Raw genomic sequence first — 25,445 nt, forward strand, 5'->3', positions numbered from 1 at the left:
TCACCACGGCGCAGGCCACGCCCCGCTCCCGGGCTTCCTCCTCGCTCTCGCTTCTCTTGCACCTCACCTTGACCTTCTCACTTGCCGAGGCTGCCCCAGACACGGGTCCGCCTGCCCGCTCTTCGTTCTGCTGGGCTGCCTTAGCTGCTGGTTGCTTTTCCTAGAGGACCGGAAGAGAGGCAGGGAGGTTGAACGAGAAAAGAGAGATTGAGACCGAAGAGAGATGGTGATGGAGGTGGCCATGGGGCGGGGGTGGGGGTGGGGGGGGGGCGGGGGCGAGGCGGGAGGCGCGGGGAGAAACTTCCAGGGAAAGGAGTTTCCAGGTGTGACGGAATGCCCCCAGCCTGGCCTCGGAAGGCTGCTGTGGGTGAGGAGAAGGAAAACTCTCCTCTCTCTCCTCTCCCTCCTCTCTCTCCTCTACAAGGAGACAGACAGCGGCCAGGTGTCAGGGAAGGAGAGTGGGCATCAGATGATTTTTTTTTTTTTTATATTAGCACTTTAATATCCATGCTTTTCAAGGTGGAAGTGAAAGGTATTACATACTTTGACATTGTGATTACTTTTTTTTTAATTTTTGAATTTTATTTTATTTTTTTTTTACACAGCAGGTTCTTATTAGTCATCAGTTTTATACACATCAGTGTATACATGTCAATCCCAATCGGAGAGCGGGCATCAGATGATTAAAGGACATTTAGCTTTGATGAAAACGTTCATCTGCTTGTTTAACTATGGTGAGAGGGCCTTTCTTTTAATCGGCTAAATGTGGCTGAGTGGGGGTGAAGTAGGCAGTAAATCATTTTGTGTCAGAGGGAACTCTTCTGTGTGAAGCAGGGGCACGAGCCCCAGCGGAGAATCCAGTGGATAATCTGCCTCTCACTAGCTTTGCGAGCCCACCAACTCCTTCCCTTAGTTGTGAAGATGGGAAGAGTAACTATACCAGCTTCTCGTTGTTGTCGTGAAAATGAACCGTGACCCTCTGTATTCACTACCTAGCTCAAGACCAAACAGGGAGGGTAAAGGTTAATTTCTCCCTCCCCACACGCCCCCAACTCGCTTAACCTCCTGTCTTTTTTTTTTTTTTTTAATGAGGATAATCACACCTGTCAATTTCAGGTTATTGACCAGAATAACCAGAAACCAGGGGAAAGATACTATACACATGTAAGCAATAACTTTTCACTATTGGGAATATGCCTTTGAAGAAATTGCCTCCCCAGAGGGCGGGGAGAGGTGGGCAGCCGGACCAAGCTGGTGCGGAAGGTGTGAAAGTTGCGTGGATTTACTCTTTGTGAGAGGAGCTGGAAACTGTCCTGAGTGTGGCACTCCACTTAGAGCAACTTCAGGGTACAACTCTTTGAAGATCCTACTGTTGAAGTTGAGATTCAGAAAAAAGTGCTAAAGATATACAATAAAATGGAAGAAGACTTTCCTAGTCTAAGAGAATATAATGATTTCCTGGAAGAAGTGGAAGAAATTGTTTTCAACTTGACCAACAACGTGGATTTGGACAACACCAAAAAGAAAATGGAAATAGACCAAAAGGAAAACAAAGATGTCATTCAGAAAAATAAGTTAAAGCTGACTCGAGAACAGGAGGAACTGGAAGAAGCTTTAGAGGTAGAACGACAGGAAAATGAACAAAGAAGACTATTTATACAAAAAGAAGAACAACTGCAGCAGATTCTAAAAAGGAAGAATAAGAAGGCTTTTTTAGATGAACTGGAGAGTTCTGATCTCTCCGTTGCTCTACTTTTGGCTCAGCATAAACACAGATCTACCTAGTTGGAAATGCAACTTGAGAAACCTAAACCTGTAAAACCAGTGACATTTTCCACAGACATCAAAATGGGTCAACATATTTCATTAGCACCCATTCAAAAGCTTGAAGAAGCTCTATATGAATACCAACCACTGCAAATAGAGACTTGTGGACCACAAGTTCCTGAGCTTGAGATGCTAGGAAGACTTGGGGTTCCCTGGTGGCGCAGTGGTTGAGAATCCGCCTGCCATTGCAGGGGACATGGGTTCGAGCCTTGGTCCAGGAAGATCCCACATGCCGCAGAGCAACTAAGCCCGTGTGCCTGCCCTCTAGAGCCTGCGAGCCACAACTACTGAAGTCCGCGTGTATAGAGCCCATGCTCCGCAGCAAGAGAAGCCACCGCAATGAGAAGCCCATGCACCGCAATGAAGAGTAGCCCCCACCCGCCACAACTAGAGAAAGCCCACGCGCAGCAACAAAGACCCAACACAGCCAAAACTAAAGAAATAAAATTAATTTATTTAAAAAAATTACATTTGAAAGATTATGGAAATGGCCATGAATAATAACACAAAAATAAAATGTACAACAGTTAGTACAAAGGATAGGAAGAGGGAAAAAACTTTGCTGTTGTAATGTTCCTACACTATACATGAAGAGGTATAATAGTATTTGGAGATATTTAGTATAAACCCTAGAGCAACAGCTACAAATGTAAAGCAAAAGGGGATAGTCAGTAAGCCAGTAGCAGAGTAAATAATGAGATCATTAAAAATACTCCATTAATGAAAAGGAGGGCAGGAAAAGAGAGGCAAAAAATAAAGAAATGGTATAATTAGGAAACAAATAGCATGGTGGTAGATTTAATCTTAACTGTATCAGTAATTACATTAAATGTAAATGTTCTAAACAAGCACTATCCAATAAAGCTTTTTGAAATGGGAAAAAAAAAAAAAAGAAGAAATTGCTTCCCCGCGCCCTCCACCCCTTTTAAACAGTGAATTGCATGTTTGGTTTGTTTTAAGAGAAGGAAAGAAAAGGATGTAAAAAACAACAACAAAAACCAAATAGACACAAGGTCTCACCTTAAGGGAAAACCTTCCACCCAGATGTCCCAGTCTCCTGGATGGTGAAAGTAGAAAGAAACACCTTTTGCATTCCCACAATAGGAACAGGGGCTGAGGGCAGGCCTTGGTCCACCAGCCTGGGTCTTTGATTTAGAGCGTTAGAAGCAGGGCTAATTCTGGACAAGGCAGTCTTTACCAAGAGGTGGTCTGTTTCTAAGTTGTGGGGTCTTTAAGCATCATTCAGTACGTACAGTGAAAGAAGATCATCTTCCTATAGGGTGGGGCAGGGGAGTTCTGAGTGGACTTCCTATCTTCCACCAGTTTTTGGCAGCATGATTCTAGGTGGAATCAGATTCTAGCCAGGAATCTGGCAGTGGAAAGTTGGCTAGAAGAGAAGGATGTGTCTTTGTATCCTAGTTGGGCTTAGGAATCCCCTGGAGTTCTTGTTTATTACAGATTCTTGGGCCCCACCTCAGAAACTCCTATTTTGCCCGGCTTAAGAGTCTGCTTTTTAAACAGGCTCCCCAGGTTATTTTGATGGCACAGGTTTTCCTGTGTGCACACTGACAGAGCTTCAGTCTAAGTATCTGAGAGCAGTGTCCTGTCTCGTGGGATGCACCGTGGCTCCCGTTTCTAGGTGGAGAACAAGCAAGGCGGCCCTCAGGAAGCTGTCTTTCAGCGGCTGGGTAGGCTAGTGCAGCCCCATGGCCCTTGAGGCTGGCTGTAGCCAAACTTAACAAAAATGCAGACCCTCTTTGGCTGATTAATTGATTTTATTCTTATTTTTATTTATTTATTTTTTGATGCATTGATTTTAATACTGTGTTTCCACAAACCTCATTCATAGATTTTGTTAGTTTCACATCTCATGTTCTGGCTCCTTATTTTTAAAAATTTCCAGTTCTTGTTGTTTTATAAAATTATGTAAGTAGTGAATATATCCTCAATGTAAAAATTTCAAAATCCTAGACAAATCACTCCATTTTCCTAATCCCACTTCCCTCCCCAGAGATAACTTGTTACCTGGTGTGTGTCCTTCTAGCCCTGAGCTGTTGAATAATACCATAGCCATAAGCCACATGCGGCTTTTGAGCCCTTGAAATGTGGGTCCTAAGAATTGAGACTGCTGTAAGTGCAATTTTGAGGATTTAGTACAAAATAAGTAAAATAAGATTAATAATTTTTTATATTGATTTACATCATATTTTGGATACATTGGGTTCTATAAGATAAATTTCACTTTGTAAAAATATGGATCTTGAAAATTTTAAATTAGATAGTGGCTCACATTATATTCCTATTAGACAGTGTTGTTCTAGACCTTTCGTACATTTACACTCACAAGTACAAAGAAAAGACAACTGGGATCATTCCTGTTGCATTGATCAACCATTTGCTATTTTTCTCTTGCCAAACTGCCTTGGAGATCTTTCCATGTTAGTACATATAGATCCACCTTTTTCTTTTAAATTGATGGAGAGTATTCCATATCACAAGCCTTGATCGATTAAACCATTTCCTATTGATAGACATTTGGATTGTTTCCATGTTTCCCTGTTACAAACTAACGAACATCGCTGCTCTTTGGCTTTGGCTTTTTAAAATTTATTTTTGAAATATATGTTATCTCTGGCTTTTTTTTTTTTTTAATCCCCACATCTCTTGGCTTGCCGGGCTATCTGGGGCTTTCCAGATTCTTATTGAAAAGCATAGGTGGTGACCGGGCCAAAGGTAGAGGGACTGCCTAGTTTAATGTCCAAACAGGGACTTTTGAGAGTGAAAGGCAGTGATATCAGTAACAATTCTGGGATAACAAGAGGAACAAACTGGGGCTGTCCTACGCAGAGTAGGGCATATGGTCACCAAAGCCACAGGAGTCCCTGCATGTATCTTTACAAGATAAGGATGGGAAGCTCATCTAAACCCTTGTTTCAAACAAATGCTGGACTATAGTCTCCAATTCCTCAGCCTCTTTCTGATAACGGGTGGGCACTGGGACCATCTTCTGAGGCTGGCGGTGGGGAAAGGATCAAAATTTCCAAAGAGAAAGGCTCAGTGAACGGGGAGCCCCACCCGCTGGAGGCCCCGCCTTAAGGAAGCTCTTTGTACAAAGTAGATGGTGGACAAGTCAGCAGAGGGTTTGCAGAGGTTGATTTCATTCTTGACCACTCGGTGCTAACTCAGGGACAGTCTGAGCTGTTGTGACCTCGAGGTGAAACAGCCCAGATCTTGTTACTGGTTCCTTCAGGAAACCTCCGCTGTCTTCGCTCCCTCCTTTCTGTGACTAATTTCTGAAATCTCTGTAACGGAGAAGGCATTGGATGAAGTTTCCCACTCTGGGAGGGCTGTGGGTGCCAGACTGGGGTGGGGGTGGTGTGGTGTGATGGTGGGTGAGGGGTGAGTCCTGTGCACTCACATGCCATCCCTCAGGAGCGGGAGCGGAGGCCCCCGGATTGGGTGGCGGCAGCTGGTGGGGTGTTGGGATAATCTTGCTGATGACTGGGTAGATATGAACCTCTTGTGTTAGTGGATTCCAGAAAGCAACGTGCTCCTTGATGAAAAGGCCATGGTCATTGTCTTGTGGGATCGGCCTGGCCTGGCTTTGACAGTTCTCAGCTGCTCCATAAATCTCCCATCAGTTCCATCTGGCCAAAAAGATGTCATCACCATTTTCTCATAGTGACAAAGAGTAAAAGGTAAATAATGAAACAGCTCTGCCACCCCTGTTCAAGCCAAGGAGGATGAACTTAACTTTTTCAGTGGAAGGTGAAATCAGTGTCATGTTGGGTTGTTTATGCTGTAGGATAGTTTAGATTGATATATTAGAGATTATTATAAGGAGGTTGATTATGGTTCAGGTATTATCGACTATTCTGGGCACCCAGATACTTAATACCCAGAACAAGGAGTCTGAACGTTGGAGGGAACCTCAGCAGTCATCCAGTTCAGTTGTTTTCAAAGTTTTGTTTTAAAGCAATGGAACCTTTATTGAAAATGATCTTTTTATGAAGAATCCCAATTCATAAAATAGAAGGACTGAGTGTAGGGGAGTCCTCCTGTCTTCATGGTGGCTCCTGTTTGGAAACCGCTGTGTTTAAATTCTCTGTCTAGTTCCTAAATGCCCCAGCAGTTGGTTTTTATTGTCTTGCCTCTTGCCGGCATAACTCCAGTGAGAGGGCCTCGCTGCCTTGGGAAGCTGCCTCTACAGTGCAAAGATCGGGCCAATGATCAGAAAGATTACTTTAATGCCAGTAAAGTCCTCTGACCTCCTCCTCTCCCAAATCTGTGCCCCCACCCTCCAGTGGCCCATTTAGCCCCTGCCTTGGAGATGGTGAATATCTCAGGCTGCTGAGACATTTTTGTGCTGAACAAATATGGGTCCTTTTGTTGGATCATGTGGTTTATCTAAGAATCAGGAAAAGTTCACGTTGTCTGGAATTGAGTGGCCACTGTCGGGGGTCACACATCTCCCTCCTCCATCAAGAGCTTGAGGACCCATCTGGCCCTGGGCGGGAGGGTTCCTGGAGCGGGAGGTGGGAGACACCCTGTTCTTGCAGTTTCCCCTCCAGCCAGAGGTTCCCTGGTACACAGGGACAGCACAGGCTTCAGTGTTCCCCTGTGTAGCACTCTTGAGGTATTCAGTAATACCAGAATATATGTCTCAGTAATTTCCAGAATATACAAAAACAAAAAACCAGAGGCATAGTTATCAGATGGGACACAAGGGGAGCTTGGGAACTTGACTGTGTCTTGCCTCTGGTTTTGCCTGAAGGCTGCAGAGCACGGTGTGTGTGTGTGTGTGTGTGCGTGTGTGTGTAGGTGGGGGTGGGTTTGAAAGACAGGGGTTCTTTTTTTTTTTTTAAATCATGTCATTGTGAAAGAGGGAGTTTTTTTTTCTTTTAAATTTTATTTATTTATTTATTTATGGCTGTGTTGGGTCTTCGTTTCTGTGCGAGGGCTTTCTCCAGTTGTGGCAAGCAGGGGCCACTCTTCATCGCGGTGCGCGGGCCTCTCATTATCGCGGCCTCTCTTGTTGCGGAGCACAGGCTCCAGACGTGCAGGCTCAGTAGTTGTGGCGCACGGGCTTAGTTGCTCCGCGGCATGTGGGATCTTCCCAGACCAGGGCTCGAACCCGTGTCCCCTGCATTGGCAGGTGGACTCTCAACCACTGCACCACCAGGGAAGCCCAAGACAGGGGTTCTTATTGCACTCTACGTGCTTTCTGCTGGCAGTCACCGGTAGCAGTGTTGTCCCATTCTGCTTCTTTTAAAAAATTTATTTATTATTTTATTTTATTTGTATTGAAGTAGAGTTGATTTACAGTGTTGTTTCAGGTGTATGGCAAAACTCCTAATTTATCCCTCTCCCCTCCCCCTTCCCCTTTGGTAACTATATGTTTGTTTTCTATGTCTGTGGGTCTATTTCTGTTTTGTAAATAAGTTCATTTGTATCACTTTTTAAAAAAGATTCCACATATAAACATATCATATGATGTTTACCATTCTGTTTCTTGATCAGTGATGCAAATTTAAGTTCTGGACTGAGGATAAAAAACTCTAAATGGGCTCTGCTATTATTTTTTTTTAGCCTTAAAAAACCATTTTAGGGCTTCCCTGGTGGCACAGCGGTTGAGAATCTGCCTGCCAATGCAGGGGACACGGGTTCGAGCCCTGGTCTGGGAAGATCCCACATGCCACGGAGCAACTAGGCCCGTGAGCCACAATTACTGAGCCTGCGTGTCTGGAGCCTGTGCTCCGCAACAAGAGAGGCCGCGATAATGAGAGGCCCGCGCACCGCGATGAAGAGTGGCCCCCACTTGCTGCAACTAGAGAAAGCGCTCGCACAGAAACGAAGACCCAACACAGCCATAAATAAATAAATTAAATTAATTTTAAAAAAAAGCCACACCCTCAATTTAAAAAACAAACAAAAAAAACCCATTTTATTTAATATGAACTTCCCTCCCATTTCTTTCTTTTTTTAAAAAAAAATTTTATTTATTTATTTGTTTTTATTTTTGGCTATGTTGGGTCTTCGTTGCTGCGTGTGGGCTTTCTCTAGTTGCGGTGCGCAGGCTTCTCATTGCGGTGGCTTCTCTTGTTGCGGAGCACGGGCTCCAGGCCCACGGGCTTCAGTAGTTGTGGCACCTGGGCTCAGTAGCTGTGGCTCACGGGCTCTAGAGCGCAGGCTCAGTAGTTGTGGCGCACAGGCTTAGTTGCTCTGCGGTATGTGAGATCTTCCCGGACCAGGGCTCGACCCCGTGTCCCCTGCATTGGCAGGCGGATTCTTAACCACTGCACCACCAGGGAAGCCCCCCCCCATTTATTTCAGCTAGTAACTTTTAAATAATGTTTATTTATTTATTTATGGCTGCATAGGGTCTTAGTTGCGGCATGTGGGATCTTTCGTTGTGGTGCACAGGCTTCTCTCTAGTTGTGTTGCATGGGCTCAGTAGTTGTGGCACGCAGGCTTAGTTGCCCCGTGGCATGTGGGATCTTAGTTCCCCAACCAGGGATCGCACCCATGTCCCCTGCATTGAAAGGCAGATTCTTAACCACTGGACCACTAGGGAAGTCCCTCTGCTAGTATCTTTAGTAGCTAAAACAAAAATAAAAGAGCTCTCTGGTTCTTCCGGTCCAGCTCCCAAGGAGGGCTGGCTGCCTTCCCGGCTTCCTCCCTGCCCGGCCTGTAGACTCTGTTGTGCAATAATAGCCGCTCATGTTCCTGCCCCCTTGACAGATGGCACGATTCTGTTGGGAGTAAAAGGACTATTTCTACTAAGCTCCGTTATGAAGGAGAGAGTTCTGCCTTCAGGTGAATGACCAGAGACCAGGGAGAGGCGAGGAGGAGTCGGGGAGGGATGCTTTGGCCTCTACCGTCTTTCGAGCCAGTGTTCTGGGCATGTACATTTGTCTGATCTGGTTGTTCCCTTTAACCAGGGATTCTTAAACTTAAACAAGCAGCGGGATCATCTGGAGGGCTTGTTACACCAGATTGCTGGTTGCCATCACTGTGTTTCTGATTCATTTGGATTGGATAGGACCCAAGAATTTGCTTTTCCAGTGAGTTCTCAGGTGATGTTCATGCTGCAGGTCTGGGGACCACACTTGGAGAACCACTGGCTTAGAGCTGTCCCTTGAGCTATGGGGCTCGAGCTGAAACATATTTAATCTTACTTGTAGTAGATTGTTTAATAGTCATAGATTTCTCCCAGCACAGTATACGCACCCCCTTGAATGTGACTTTGTTGCTTCTCCCCAGCAGAGGTGGAGTCTCTTCCTCCACTGCCTAGAATCTGGGCTGACCTTGTAACTTGCTTTGGCCAATTGAATGTGATGAAGGCAACCTTGGGTGAGTTCAAGAGCTCACATCTCAAGAGGCCTTGCAGCTTCCACCCTGGCCCTTTTGGGACTCTGCCCTGAGACCATGATGGAAGGAGTTTGGGCTGGCCTCCTGGAGGATGAGAGGCCATGTGAGGGAGAGCTGAGGCCCCTAGCCAACTGCCAGCACCAATGCCAGACATGTGAGTGAGGGCATCTTGAATTTCCTGGCTCAGGTGACTCTCTAGTTTGGGTTTCTCAACCTCAGCACTATTGATATTTGGTTCCTGTGTACCATAGGATGTTTTGCATTATCTCTGGCCTCTACCTGCTAGATGAAAGTAGCACCCACCAACAATGTCTCCAGACATTCCCAAATGTCCCCTGGGTGGAGAGATCACCCCTAGTTGAGAACTGCTGCTCTAGCTGAAAGCAGCTGCATAAGTGAGTTCAGGGGGAACCAGCAAAGGAACCATCCAGACAACGTACAAAGTCATGAAAAGTAATAAATTATTGTTGCTTTAAGCCATTACGTTTTGGGTGGTCTGTGCTGCAGGGATAACTGAGCTACTTCTCCTCTAGGAGTGTCTCCCAGAGCTCTTTCTCTTTGTAAGCCTTAGCATCACATGATAAGAGTACTAATTCCTTTTGTTGAAGTGTTTGCTCTTTTTTCATTCCACTTTTATATTTATCATTTGACCTTCCTGTAAAGTGGTTGGACAGACATTTTGTTTACTTATTTATTTTTAACATCTTTATAGGAGTATAATTGCTTTACAATGTTGTGTTAGTTGCAGCTTTATAACAAAGTGAATCAGCTATACATATACATATATCCCCATATCCCCTCCCTCTTGCGTCTCCCTCCCACCCTCCCTATCCCACCCCTCTAGGTGGTCACAAAGCACCGAGCTGATTTCCCTGTGCTATGCAGCTGCTTCCCACTAGCTATCTATTTTACATTTGGTAGTGTATATATGTCCATGTCACTCTCTCACTTCATCCCAGCTTACCCTTCCCACTCCCCATGGACAGACATTTTAAAATCTATCCCTAGCAGAGAAAAATGAGGATCAAGACATTAAGTAATTGCTCAAGGTCACATAGCTCCTTGGAAAAGCCAGCATCTCCGAGTCCTAGCCCAGTGTAACCCAGACCCTGAGGTCGGGCTCCCTGATAGGAACCTTACAATAAATACCATCTTGGGCAAGTCACTTAACATCTGATGCTCCATTTCTTCATCTATAAAATGGGGAAAGTAATATCACTTACTTCATGGGTTTTTAAAACAATTGTTTTTAACCTCATGGGGTTTTTATGAGGTTTTAATGAGATAGAGCCCAGGTTGGTAAACTTTTTCTCTAAAGGGCCAGATAGTAAATATTTTTGGTTTTGTAGACCATAAGGTTTCTGTTACAACTGCTCAGCTGCTGTTGTAGGTGAAAGCAGCCATAGACAGTACATATCGAATGGGTGTGGCTGAGTTCCATTAAGACTTTCTTCACAAAACCTGTTTGTGGGCCAGATTTGACCCACAGACCACAGTTTGTCAACTGCTGTGATGGAGCATGGAAAGATCTTGGTCTTTGTCCAATATAAGGGGAGCACTCAGTAAACAATAGCTATTATTGTTATTATTATACTATTATTATTACTTTATTCCTTCAGCAGTCCTGTTCTGCTTTTTATTTTTGTACTTTTGTATTTTGTATTTTTGTCCGAGCTTTCACTGCGGGGGGCCCAGGTTCAATCCCTGGTCAGGAAACTAAGATCCTGCAAGCCATGTGGTGTAGCCAAAAAAAAAGAAAAAAAAGAAAAGACAATAACAGTGAGCTTACTTGCCTCACAGATTACCATGGAAGCAAATGAGATAAGCTACATGGAAACATGGGACCCAATGTAAATGAAAAGTGCTAAAGTCCATTTCTCCTTGATCCTCATCCTGAAATTTCCAGAGGCATCTGAAATCTTTGGGAAGATGAGCCCATGCTGACTCCAAGCCCGGGGTGATGGTGCCAAAGCAGTTTGCATCAGGCAGTCCCTTCTGTGACTTTCCAAGCATCAGGCCAGTTAATGGTGCACAGTTCATTACAGCAGTCAGATCTTAAATCTGGATCATCAGATGAGTTTTTATTACACTTTTTCTCACTCCTTTAGAAAAAATAATTGCATTTCAGGAATCATGCCTGGATCCTTTCTTTTCTTTCATTTTTATCCCTAATAACTTTCCATGAGCAGATCCACAGTGGGCAGTAGCAAGGAACTTAGTTAAGAGCAAGCCTCCAAGCCTTGACCTCCCTCGGCCAGCCAGGCCTGCCACCCTCAGGGGCCCCTCTGTGTCTCACTCTTATTTTGGCCTTGGTGCACTGTGCAGAACCAGGGTTGACCCTGCCGATCTGTGGATGTGTGGCCAAGACAGGTCCCAGTGTCCTGCCGGGGCTGTGCGTGTGAGGGGAATCTGTGATGCAACGTGATGGCATGTGAGACAGGGTGAGGGAAAGAGATTGCCGGCTGGGGCTCTAAGGGGTGTGATTAGATTACAGCTGGAGTTGCCTGTCTGGCAGAGATGGAAGACCTGGGTCTGTTGATTTCATATGCGGTGAAACCCACATTTACATACTGGCCAGTAGGCAGCGGCCCAACAAGCGCAGAGCCAGGAAGCTAATTCCACAGTGCTTCCCCATGCCTTTGCTTTTGAGCCTTTGCCCCTTTTCCTTCTCTGACTTTCTTTTTCTGGGCTCACGTGTCTCCCCAATGTTGAAACATCTGGGGAGAAATATTGTCAGCTACCGGGAATCTTGTCAACCTCAGCATATGTTTCCCCTCCTCCTCTTACTTCCTCATTGCCTTCTGTACGTAGGTAAGTCCTTTCAGAGGCAGGGCGCAATGTAGTTTGGTGCAAAGACCTTGGGCTTGGGTGTCAGATTCAGTAGGTCTGAATCTTTGCTTGGCCACTTCTAGCTGGCTAACCTTGGATGAATTATTTAACCTCTCTGAGGCTCAGTTTTCTCATCTGTCAAATGTTTGCTGTGAGATCCATCTCTTAGTTGTTGTGAGGGCTGCATTAAATAAAATGTATCCTGTTTCTAATATAGTTTTTGGCACACCGTATGCATTTAACAAATAGCATTTCCTTTTATTCTCTTGTTATTTTGGGGTTCATTTCTGTTAAATATCTAAGGAAAACCTTTTATGATGAGGAGGAAGAGACTCAGATATAGTTAGGATGCACCGTAGTTATGATCTCAAATGTCATCTTTGATGTCAGTCTTCTGGGGTCTGTTACCAAGGGTCTGGGGCGGATGAGCAGTATCTAGACCCAGGTTGAAGCCAACTGGACCAGGAAGGAACTCCATCTGGAGCCTCATGGATTCATCCAGGGTTGAAGAGGGAGCTGAGTATTGACCTCTGTTTAGGGGCCTCCAGGCCTTCCACATCCTCATTGTGGAGCTCTGTCCCTCTCTCTGATTCTTTCTGTGGGTACCCTTTTTGGGGCAGGAATCTCAAGAGTGGAAATGGATTATCCCTCACCAAGTCAGGTATTGGTACATTTTTTTAAAGTTAATACCCTAATGTAGAGTTTCCTAAGCATCAGTTGTTTGCCACAACTAGGCAAATATTATTTTTATTTAATATTTTAATTTACTTTTTATCGAATATTTTAATTTGACTCTTTTATATTTTTTAACTAGAAAACTTTTTTCAGCCTTAACCAAAGCAATCATATCCAAGAAATCATGGGTTTCTTTAATGCACAGGTGATTGTCAGGCCCAATGCTTCTTCTTTAGAAAAGAAACTGGGGAGAAACCCATGGCATGATGAGTTCATGCAATAGAAGAAAAAAAGTTATAGTCTTACTAAGTAACAAAAAGCCAGGAAAGGCGGTCCAGTGGTTAAGACTCCATGCTTCCAATGTGGGGGGCGTGGGTTCGATCCCTGGTCGGGGAACAAAGATCCCACGTGCTGCGCGGCGTGGCCAAAAAATTAAAAAAAAAAAAAAAGCCAGGAAAATATTTAGGTGTGTGGCTTTGTTATTTTTTTACATGTATATTTTACATAATTGAGATCACATAATATGCAATTTTTCCACTTAGTATAAAATTATAAGCATTTCCCCATGTCATCAAATACTCTTTTCGAATTTGATCTTGGTGGCTGAGCTTCCTGTGGTGGCCCTGGTGGCCTTTCAGCCTCACAGCCCCCTCTTTCGACAGGGTCTCCATCTCCCATGGGCCTGGGGGCTCTGAAGTGGGCAAACCTTCCATCTATTCCATTTGCCACCTTGAGTCAGGGGATCAGACACTCATACAGCTCAGGGTTTGCTTTTCACTGAGACATTTGTGGCTGGTCTTTATGATTATGTCACGGGGAGAGAACACAGTGACTTTCTTCTGCAGTGATTATATGAAAGTCTGTGTGATAAAGGGACATGAAACTCCAAACAGAAATAACATTATTCATAATAAGTTGGATTCTCCAATCGAGGGAATCAGAGAACAGCCTCTCAGAATCCAGTCAGGAGGAGTCTTGTTCACTGCCACCCCTGGTTTGTGCAGAGATGACAAATGATTCCATTTCCTATTCTTTCTGGTTTACTCTGGACTATTCCTCTCCCCTTTTCCTGGATAGACAGAGGATGGTCATGATGCTTCCAGAAGGAATCAAATGTACCCAAACTCACGAAGGACATATCTCTGAGGCCCAGCTGCCACCCTTGTTTCTGAGCCCCTCTGTGGCCTCCCCCATCAGCGTCCATCCACTGTGGCCCAGCCTGAGCCGACTCCAGGGTCGCTGGGCTCTGTTTGCAGCCGAGTCTGAGCAAGAGAGCGCCTCACGACCATCAGAAGGGATGAGTGTGCAGGGCCCTTCAGAAACACAACTGGGAAGTCAGGACAAACCACAGAGAATGTGGGGATAGACATGACTGGAGGCTGGGGATTGCTTGTCCGTCAAGCAGAGAATCAAGGAGCACAGTGAACCGGGCAGGGGAGGCCCGAGCTGTTTGCACCATCTCCACCAGCCCTAATTAAATGTGCTGCTTGAACAGAATGGCTGAGAACAGCAAGCCCAGCAGCTGCTCCCAGACGGACGGTGGTCTCCGCAGGAGCAGTGGTGGCATCATTTGGAACCTCAGTGGTAACCACTCGGGGCAGCCAGCGTGTCAGAGCTGAGTTCAAGAGCCTGTGGTTGGCGGCCACAGACCGACCACCCTGGCACTCAGGACCAGAATGTGGGAGGGACATGGGAGAGGCTCCGACCTCCCAGATTGGAGGACCATAATGACACCAGTGATGGTAATAATACCCAGAAGTTAAAAAAAAAACAACTACAAATCTAGATGATTCCTTGTATATCATCACATGTCTCAACTAAGACTGGGAGACCAGGTTCTCATTGCTGCAAGCTCAGAATTTTCATGGTGCTTCTAGAAAAATCATCTCTTCCCACACAGAGTGGCGATTAGAGGTGTTTTTCATCAGGTCTCTGTCCTCCAGTTGCTCCCCGGCCCCCCAGCTTTACGCTGGCTTACACTCGCAGCCTGGGCCACCCAGGGGCAGTGGGCTGCTGAAGGGGGCAGACCCCACAGCTGCTCCCTCCAAATTCTCCGGGATTCCAGGCCGGGCGCTGGGTGATTACACTGCTGTTATCTGGGATTAGCTATTTTCACTCCCTGTATTTATATCGTGGAAGCTTCAGCGTGATGCTGCCAGATGCCAACATAGGCAAACTGCGCCTTCCTTCTGGACACACCTGCTGTTCTGCTCACGCCCGGCAAGGTGGCAGTTGGTGGGGACCAGACCTGCCAAGCCCTCCGCCCCCTTCCCCAAATGTCTAGAGATATGAACTGAGACACACAGAGAGGCTGGGCTCTGGGGTAGTGGCAAAGGCTGGACCCAGGCTCCGGGAGGCGTGGGCGGGGACGCTGGCAGCGTTCCCTGCAGAAGACGCCTGTCACTGTCCTAATCCCCTGAAGTCTTCGAGTCTAGGAAGCTGCTTGCCTGCCGCCCACCCCTGTTCCACTCCCACCCATGTGTACTCCCCTGCTTGCACGTGAGGAGTGCTGAAGGGCCCTCGTTTTAGGCGGCCCGGAAAAGCGCCAAGTGCCCAAGAGTCCCAAACTTAAGTGCAGGGGGATTAAAAGGCCCTGCTCTATTTAACTTGGTCCATCTTTGTTTCCACCCCTCTTTCTGCCCCCTCTGCCTTGGAGGAGATGGGGAGATCCTGGCTTGCCAGTCCTTCTTTCAGGAAATGGAGAGATTTTTCAAAAGTATGTTATATCTCACTAGGATTGGGCTGGATGACCTCAGCAAGTGACTTAAAAATGCAGTCTATCATTTAGCAAGTGGGATTTGCTCCCGGCCCCGTGGGATGGTGAAAGGGCTTCTTCCACCACCCGGGGAATGTTGCTTGCAGACTCATACCTTCTCCTGGGTGAAAGGGGACAATGCCACGCCTAGACTGCCCACCTTGGGTGCTTTCAGACTGGGTCAGGAAGATGCTCCGGATAGAGCCTGGTGGAATTCTGCCCCCCCGCCCCGGGGTTTACCCCGGGTGGGTGGGGAAAACAATATATTCACCGTGGCCTCCCATATACCCCTAGTGGGGCTCCCCCTCTGTCTGTGCTTCTTTGCCCAGGCCTGCCTCTTGGGGTGGGGAATCTCAAGGATGACAATGAATTATCCCTTCCAAGTATGCATTAAAACATTAAAAAAAATTAATACCCTAATGTAGAGTTCCCTAAACCCCATTGTTTGCCATAACCAGGTAAGATAAATCATGTATAAGTAAAGGTATATAAATAAAGATAAACATAGTGAGTAAATAATATATTTATTGAAATACTATTTTTATTGAAATGGACCTACATTTTTTTTTACTTGAAAACTCATTTTAGCCTTGCCCCAAGTAATAATGTCCAAAAAATCATGGGTTTGAGACCCTAGTTGTATTTTGTCATAATATACTTTAAAGTCAATACTTATTAATTTTTTAAAAATCCAGGTAATAATCAATCATGCATTGGAAAAATTCTGGCCTAACTCAAATAAAGGTGGGAAAATGTGGGAAATTCATGGAACCATGCTGCGCTGGCATATGGGGTGGACATACCTGGATGGGGGCTTATTGGTGGGTGGGGGCCGATGGGGAAGCCGAGGTGGGTGGTGGCAAAGGAGAAATTTTTTTCTTTTTTTAATTATCAAACTTTAATTGATAGATTAATCTTACAGGATAAACAATAAGACAGCTGTCAAGGTTACACTTATAAAAAGAAAATCCAGCAGTGCAAATCTAGTAGGCTAAATACTTTCATCTCTTCCCAAACAGGCATTTGATTAAAAACAAAAACCAGAACAGCGTGTACCCCACAAAGAAATCATGGTACTTACATATAACGGAGAAACTTATTGATTGACAGGAGAAGGTAGAGCAGCATCTTATCTGCAGAATATTCATTCCTTGGGGTGAAAGGAGAGATACAATGAAAGCTCCAACCCACTCATACAAAGACTCTGTCTCTGATGCACCTATCTTAACCTGGAACGGTGATTTCCCAGCTCAGCTATATGGGATCAGAGATCATCTGGGGAGCAAGCTGAACAGAAGCAAAGGAGAAGGTAGCATCAAGGTCTGGGGCTGAGGAGTTCCAAGCAGAGTAAAGGAAAATGCAATCCAGCCATTACTCTAACCCTCCCAGTTCAGGGTCGCTTTGACATGTGAAGGCACCCAGACACCTTGGAGGTACCTCTGGAAGGAGGTGGGTGGGTATGTGTCTCCCTCCCCTGTCTTATGCCCTCCCCTATTATATAGAAGAACTATAAGCTCATTGCTGTCATTTTGGGAAACAGAGAAGCAGAAGAAGAAATAATTGCGCCAATTGAAAAAAAGCACTGCTGATATTTAGGTGTGGTGTTTTCCTTTCATTTTCTATATGTATTTTTTACATAGCTGAAGACACATTGTATTTCTGATCTGATTATTCCACTTAGTATAAAATCATAAGCATTTTCCCATGCCATGGAATACTTTTTACAAATTTAATCTTGGTAGCTAAGTTTCTTGTTTGTGTGCATTAAGGGTTTCTCCCTTCCTCCTTCCTTCTTTCCTCCCTCCCTCCCTCCCTCTCTCTCTCCTTTCTTTCTCTCTCTCTCTTTCTTTTCTTTCTTTCTTTCTTTCTTTCTTTCTTTCTTTCTTTCTTTCTTTCTTTTTCTTTCTTTCTAGAACTATTATAAATAACGCTGAAATTAATATCTTTGGTCATACAGCAACATTTCTAGTTATTTTCTAAGAATAGATTCCCAGAAGTGGTATCACTGTAGAGAGGTGGGTATAGAATGTAGAAAACCATTTTGTGTAAATAAGAAGCAAATATAAGCGTCTATATTTATATGTGCATAAAGAAATTATTGAAGAATCCACAAGAAACCAATAACAGTAGTTACCTGGGGGCTGAGGGTGGGATGGGATATGGCCATGTGAACTTAGAATCAAAGGAGACTTGGGAATTCCCTGACTGTCCAGTGGTTAGGACGCTGTGGTTTCACAGCTGAGGGCCCAGGTTAATCCCTGGCTGGAGGAACTAAGATCCCACAAGCCATGAGGCACGGCAAACAAACAAAGAAACAAACCCCCCCAAAAAAGAACAAAAACCAAACCAAAACAAAAAACACAACAGAATCAAGGGAGACTTCTCGTAATATACATTTTTGCATATTTTGAGTTTTGAAGGATGTGTGTATGTATTGCCTACACAAATTAATTAAGGACAAACTTTCCTTGGTGCTTGATTGTAGAACTGAATGAAGCAGGGAGTCCCTCTGTAACTGGCTCTTGTGTTTTCCTGTCACATCCAGTGCCAGGAGTTCACAGTCAACACTTGAGTAAGACAGGCTGGGGATTCTCAGTAGCTGGGCTGTGGGTCAGGAAGGCAGCTCTGCTCCCCTACATCATCTGGGGCCTCGGACTCCTTCTGTCTTGTTGGTCATCATGTCCACGAACCAACCTGTGTGATGGGGGAAAGAGAAAGGATGTGGAGGGTAGGCAGTTTTCTTTTGAGGAAGTGATGTGGAAGTCACACACATCCCATCTTCTCAAGTCATTGTAAGCACTGGGTCAGGGGCCACCCTTGGCTGCAAAGGGGGCTGGGAAATGTAGTCTTTACCTGGGCAGCCAGGGTGGGGTGGGTGTTCTATGATTAAAAGGAAGATGGGGGAAAATGAGACTGGTGGATAATTAGTAGCTTTGGCCACAGGGGCTTCTTTCACTTAGTACAATGTTTTCAAGTTTCATCTCTGTTGCAGCATGAATCAGTACTTCATTTTTTGATAAGCTGAATAATATTCCATTGTATGGATATATGACATCTTGTTTATCTATTCATCAGTTGATGGACTCTGTGTACTCTTTAAAGAGATTAAAAAATTTTTTTTTTCTATTTTCATTCCCTGTTCAGCCTCTATCTAATGTGAGAACTTGAGGCTTCCTATTCCTGAACCTTTTTGGGGTTCTGTAGAACAAATTGTAGGTCCCTCCAGCCAATCATGCAGATCCTTGAGTTTGCCTTGCTTCCTCTCTGCTGGGTCATTTCTCTATGTACTTGAGCTTTTCTACATTGGGGTTAGTCTTACAGTTGTCTCCTGTTTCATTGAAAATGAAGTTTGTTCATGTTTCTTTTTTTTTGTCCTTGTGTGATTCCTAAGAAGAAAATCTTATTCCACCATCTTGAAACTGGGAGTCCACCCATGGCTGTGCAGCTTCACTGAAAGTACACAATGTGGGGACTTCCCTGGTGGTCCAGTGGTTAGGAATCCAAGCTTCCAATGCAGGGGGTGTGGGTTCAATCCCTGGCTGGGGAACTAAGATCTCACATGCCACCTGGTGCGGCCAAAAAAAAAAAAAAAACAAGAAAGTTCAAAATGTGGATCAGATGGTAAGTGCTGGTCATTCATTTAATCAATTCATTCAACAAATACCAATGATCACCTGCTATCTCTGGGCACTGTGCTAGGTCCTGGGGAATCGAAATAATAAGAGAGATGCATCCCTACCAGCAAGGAACTCACGCATTAGGGAGAGATCTAGATCAGTAACCAGACAATTGCAATGCAGTGGTAAGTCTGAGATGGTAAGGGCAGAGAATGAGTGCACAGAGGGAGAAGCAATTAGCCCAGACTTGGAATAAAGCTTTAATTTTCCAGGACACTTTCACGCATTCAAAAGAATCTGATGAGACAACAACCCTGCACTGTGTCCTTCCTGCTGCCCAGTAACATCTTCCTTTGGCGTGGAGACGGCTCCCTGAGTGGTCCCAGCTCCCTGCAGCCTCTGGGAGATAAAGATGCTTAACACACCGACTCTGCTTCTGTGGGAAGTTGGCCCAGAGCCTGGTTCTCTTCTGGATGCAGTGTGGACATGATGCAGAGATCAACACTGGTGGAGGAGGGCTCCAGGCAGGTCTGGCCCACGTGCTACGTGGTCCTCTGGACAGAAATGTGTTCTGACCCCAGTCCTGTTTGCCCGGATTACTCTCTCAGTGGCTGAGTGTGCTAGAAAAGGAGGGTTACTACACAGAAGCCCCTAGAACAGAAACCAGGACAAAGACCTCACTCCAAGGAAGCTGTGGCTGTCAGGGAGAATGAGTTGGGGGCTGAAGCTGAGAAATCGGCAAGTGTCATGAACTGAGATTCATCACATCACAAAGTGCTCCAAACACAACTGTGCTTTTTATTTTCAATATTATGCTTCCCACGTCTTTTCTCCTTCCATTCTGTCAATGTAAGACAAAAGGGGGTCACCTTTGCATTCATATTAGCCGGGGTCAGGGAAGTGGCAGGGTCCAGCTGGACGCCTGCATCCTGTTCTGGGCTTCTAGGGACAGGGATGCTGAAAAGTGAGGAGGCCCTGGAGGGGGCACGAAGGGCAGGGCTCCTCCTCAGCTTGGAAGCACTGCTGGGAACGAGGGACTGGCTTTATTCAGTCTCTCTTCCAGGGCAGAAATAGACCTGGGGGAGGATGTATGTCGTGGGAGCCAGATTTAGCCAAATGTATTAGGAAGACATTTCTAATCATGAATGTCTTCATGAAAGAACAAGCCCCTCATGGAGCAAGGATGATTCCTTTGCAGTTTAAGCAACTGGAAGTTGTTGTAGGGATGTCAGACCAGGTCACTTTGGTCCTTCCAAGTCTTGACTCTATAATCTCAATAATAGTTAAACAACAACTACTATCCATTGAGTGAGACCATGTACTGCTTTACATGGAGGAACTTATTTAATTCTCACAACAACCCTCAGAGGTAGGTGGTGTTATTATTATTATTATTTTTATAAATTAATTTAATTTATTTATTTTGGCTGTGTTGGGTCTTTGTTGCTGCACACAGGCTTTCTCTAGTTGTGGAGGGTGGGGGCCACTCTTTTTTTAATACATCTTTATTGGAGTAAAATTGCTTTATAATGTTGTGTTAGTTTCTGCTGTATAAAAAAGTGAATCAGCTATACGTATACATATATCCCCATATTCCCTCCCTCTTGCATCTCCCTCCCTCCCACCCTCCATATCCCACCCCTCTAGTTGGTCACAAAGCACCGAGCTGATCTCCCTGTGCTATGCGGCTGCTTCCCACTAGCTATCTATTTTACATTTGGTAGTGTATATATGTCCATGCCACTCTCTCATTTTGTCCCAGCGTACCCTTACCCCTCCCCGTGTCCTCAAGTCCATTCTCTACGTCCTGCGTCTTTATTCCTGTCCTGCCCCTAGGTTCATCAGAACCATTTTTTTCTTCTTTTTTTAGATTCCATATATATGTGTTAGTGCACGGTATTTGTTTTTCTCTTTCTGACTTCACTCTGTATGGCAGACTCTAGGTCCATCCACCTCACTACAAATAACTCAATTTCATTTCTTTTCATGGCTGAGTAATATTCCATTGTATATATGTGCCACATCTTCTTTATCCATTCATCTGTTGATGGACACTTAGGTTGCTTCCATGTCCTGGCTACTGTAAATAGAGCTGCAATGAACATTGTGGTACGTGACTCTTTTTGAATTATGGTTTTCTCAGGGTATATGCCCAGCAGTGGGATTGCTGGGTCGTATGGTAGTTCTATTTTTAGTTTTTTAAGGAACTTCCATACTGTTCTGGGGCTACTCTTCATTGAGGTGTGTGGGCTTCTCATTGCGGTGGCTTCTCTTGTTGTGGAGCACGGGCTCTAGGCGTGTGGGCTTAAGTAGTTGTGGCTCACGGGCTCTATAGCGCAGGCTCAGTAGTTGTGGCGCATGGGCTTAGTTGCTCCACAGCATGTGGGATCTTCCCGGACCAGGGCTCGAACCTGTGTCCCCTGCATTGGCAGGCGGATTCTCAACCACTGTGCCACCAGGGAAACCCCAGGTGTTGTTATTATTATTATTTTTCAGTTCCTTTTTTTTTTTTTTAAGCCATGCTGCACGGCATGCAGGATCTTACTTCCCTGACCAGGGATCGAACCTGCGTCCCCTGCATTGGAAGCACAGAGTCTTAACCACTGGACCGCCAGGGAAGTCCCATGTGTTATTTTGTTATTGGCCCATTTTACAGATGAAGAGCCTGAGGTGCAGAGAGGTTGCTGTGAAGTTTTTGTTCTCTTTTCCATCTAAGCAGTCTGGCACAGTGGAAGGCATTATATTGTAGTGGTTGAGAGCTTGGGCTGCAGTGAGCTTGGACTCTGGAGTCTGTCACACTTTCCCAGCTAAGGGGCTTTGGGAAGTTCCTTCCAGTCCTGGATTTCTCATCTGTGAAATAGACACAATAACAGTGCCTCCTTTGTGAGTACCCGGACATACAGATATTAGCTAAAAACCAACCCAGCCCAAATTATGTCTCATGAAAAGTTCTCTCTTTTAAGCCCATTTGCAGATTGGCCAGCACTGATTTCACAGGATCTGCTCACATGAGTTCTGGGGGTATATGGTTTGAATGCAACTCTTTGACCTTGTAGCTTTCCCACACAGGCAGGCGCTCAGGTTTTGCACTCTCACCCATTGATGCTGAGAGGCAGGAAAACCAGAGCAAGGGAACGGGAGACAAGCAAACATTGAGACTAGGACCCACGAGCATCTTCTGAAGATGTTCCTGCCCCCTCCTGCCAGCCAAATGCTTTGCTTTAATCCCAGCCAGCAGCAAAAGTGTCCAGAACCTTCTGGCACACAGATGTCATTTGTGTCATCATTAGGATGAAGACAAGGGTCTCTCGTGAAGCTTTTTGCCACCCCCCCTTTTTTTTTGGAATAAAAATTTTTATTAGTATAGTTGCTGTGCAATATTATATAAGTTACAGGTATACAGTATAGTGATTCACAATTTTTAAAGGTTATACCCATTTAGCTTTTTGCCCCTTGCTTGGTGCTTAAGGCCAAGCTCAGGTCCTGCCCATGGTGGGGCCCTTCCGGTCTCCTCTGTCTGCCTCTCCGAGCAGTTCTGTGTGTGTGTGTGTGTGTGTGTGTGTGAAGCACAAGCTTCAGGAAGGGAGACCAACCCAGGTTCAAATCCTGACTTGGCCACTAACAAATCATGCAACTTCAGCCTCCATTTTTCATCTATAAAAAGTGGAAAGTAAATTCTACTGTCTCACGAAGTTGTCGAGTGCGTTACACGGGGTAATATACATGACGTGCCCAGTGTAATGCTTGGCACCTAACACATGGGTATGCTTAATAAATGGCAAATCATTATTGAGACAAACCTGGTCTGCCCAAATTAGGGATTATTATTATGGACTAGTACTTCCTTCCACTTTCTTCCATTCTCCTCCCCTCACGTTGCAATCCTGCTTTTCTACAGTAAAGAGAGGTAACCTAATAAACGTACATGTTCTTATTTTCTACTGTGTTTTAATGAATCCTGGAACAGCGCTTGTCCCATCCCTCCAGTGGAACAGTTTCTTAGCCACTCTCTGGAGAATATTTGTATCTTAACCCACAGGTGTGTCTGTACTGTGGACGATCCATGACTTCAGCGGGCACAAGCGTCAGGACTGTGTTATTACAGAATCTGTGTGTTTTCTACCACATTATGCTCCACCAACGGCCGTCAACAGCCCTGAATATTAAAAAAGGGAATAAACAACACAAATGCAAAACAGGCTATATGAAACCTCTAGTCCTCTCACCTCTGCAATTTAATTTTTAATTTATTCTTGTTTCCTTTTTTCCCCCTACAAGCATATATAAGTTTTAGATGGCTGGAATAAAAATATAGAGAAAAATTGCATTCTTCTTTCCGCTTAGGGAATTGTCTCACGTTGCTGCATTATCTTCATCATTAGAATTTTAAATGCTCATTCGAGTAGACATATTATAATTTACCTAGCTATTGCAGTCATTTACGTTGCTTGCAATTTTTTAATTACTCATAGATAAGTCTGCAAAGGTGCACACAGGTCCCCTCTCCCCATCTTATTTTTGCTCCTTATCTGCTGAAACCCCTTTATATTTTCAGCTGGTGCCATGTTTAGGTGGTGGAAAGCAGCATGCCTTTTCTTTGTCTCTAGAATTGCTCTCTCTGTGTTATGAGCAGCCTGATTGTGTTAGTCTGTGATCTGGTGATGGAGGCTGGAGAATTGAGGAGGGTGAACACTCCTGGGCAGGTTGAAATCTGAAGCTCAATGTTGCCTTCAAGTGAGAACACATAGGAACTGCAGGGTTGGGAGCTGGGCCTGCGCCTTGGATGGAGTGGTGGTGAGTGTAGGGGTGGGGGAATAGGCAGAGTCCGGGGTGGGGACTTTGGTTTCACATGTAGGGTTGAGAGAGGAGTGACATCCTCTGCACTCTTTTTTTTTTTTTTTTTAAATTTTATTTATTTATTTATTTATTTTTGGCTGTGTTGGGTCTTCGTTTCTGTGCGAGGGCTTTCTCTAGTTGCGGCAAGCGGGGGCCACTCTTCATCGCGGTGCGCGGGCCTCTCACTGTTGCGGCCTCTCTTGTTGCGGAGCACAGGCTCCAGACACGCAGGCTCAGTAGTTGTGGCTCACGGGCCTAGTTGCTCCGCAGCATGTGGGATCCTCCCAGACCAGGGCTCGAACCCGTGTCCCCTGCATTGGCAGGCAGATTCTCAACCACTGCGCCACCAGGGAAGCCCTCCTCTGCACTCTTGAGGAGACACTGATCTGGTTCAGAGACGGACCAGATGACAATCACCAAGCTGGAGACTTTCTGGATTCAGTTTTCTTTCCATTCAGCTTTATGGTTGATTTTCCTTCTAGGAGAAGGAAAGACATTCATTAAATGTCTTCTATATGCCAATCTCTTTCTTAGGTGGTTTACGTACATCAATGCTCCCTTTTTTTTTCTTTTAAATTTTATTGAAGTATAGTTGATTTACAATGTTGTATTAATTTCTGCTGCACAGCAAAATAATTCAGTTATACATGTATACACTCTTTTGCATGTTTGTTTCCATTATGGTTTATCACAGGATATTCAATATAGTTCCCTGTGCTATACAGTAGGACCTTGTTGTTTATCCATTCTATATAAAATAGTTTGCATCTGCTAACCCCAAACTCCCAATCCTTCCCTTCCTCACACCCCCCTCCCCCTTGGCAACCACAAGTCTGTTCTCTATGTCTGTGAGTCTGATCAACACTCACCTTTATAACAATGTTCTTATAACTGCTATTTGACAAATGAGAAAATTGAGGCTCAGAGAGGTCAAGTCAGTTGCCCAAAGTCACCCAGCTGTCAGATGCAGGAGCCAGGTTCAAAGTCAAGTCTGTTGGGTTCTGAAGCCCCAACCATTTTACTACACAAGGTCCATCTGCCACTGCAACTGTTAGGACAGCGTTGACCCGAGCCCAGTTTGGATTGGCAAATCCCCAGGTCATACCTGCTGCTTTCATAACTCCATGGGCCCTGCTGTTCACCCAGAGCTCCGCTTCACAGGCCCTGCTGTGTTGGGGGCACGGGGCCTTACTAGCAGGATTTGAGCACCAAGCACCAAGCCCTCAGTACCCCGTGGATCTGTCCTTGTTCCTCAAAGTCAGCCTTGGAAAACCAGATGGTGCCGGCCTCCCTGTAGCTTGGGGTGCCTGGGCCCTGTGCTCCGGGGCTGAGCAGGCCACCCTGCCCTGGAGGGAGGGTACCATGCAGCCAGGCCCTGCCAGCTGGGCCTCCTGCCTGTGGGGTGTGGGGAGTTAAGGAGGCTGGGCTAGTAGCAAGCCCTCAACTACCCTCCTCCTCCTTATCGATAAGGTTAAAAAATCAAGAAAGTGTAAAAAACGAAAAGGAAACAAGCAAACAAAAGTCTCCACAAATCC

General features: G+C 45.3%; 1 protein-coding gene across 1 annotated transcript; it reads left to right on the top strand.

Moving 5' to 3' along the window:
• The first annotated feature begins 333 nt into the window (after positions 1–333).
• LOC133090602 (CDK-activating kinase assembly factor MAT1-like) lies at positions 334–25,326 on the top strand. Its single transcript, XM_061188998.1, is given in 6 exon segments — positions 334–367; positions 1,206–1,334; positions 1,337–1,729; positions 1,841–1,993; positions 3,349–3,515; positions 25,057–25,326. Coding segments are annotated over 6 exon segments (1,146 nt in total).
• The last annotated feature ends 119 nt before the right edge of the window (positions 25,327–25,445 follow it).

This window comes from Eubalaena glacialis, chromosome 4, assembly GCF_028564815.1.
Source record: "Eubalaena glacialis isolate mEubGla1 chromosome 4, mEubGla1.1.hap2.+ XY, whole genome shotgun sequence".
In the NCBI taxonomy this organism is placed as follows: domain Eukaryota; kingdom Metazoa; phylum Chordata; class Mammalia; order Artiodactyla; family Balaenidae; genus Eubalaena; species Eubalaena glacialis.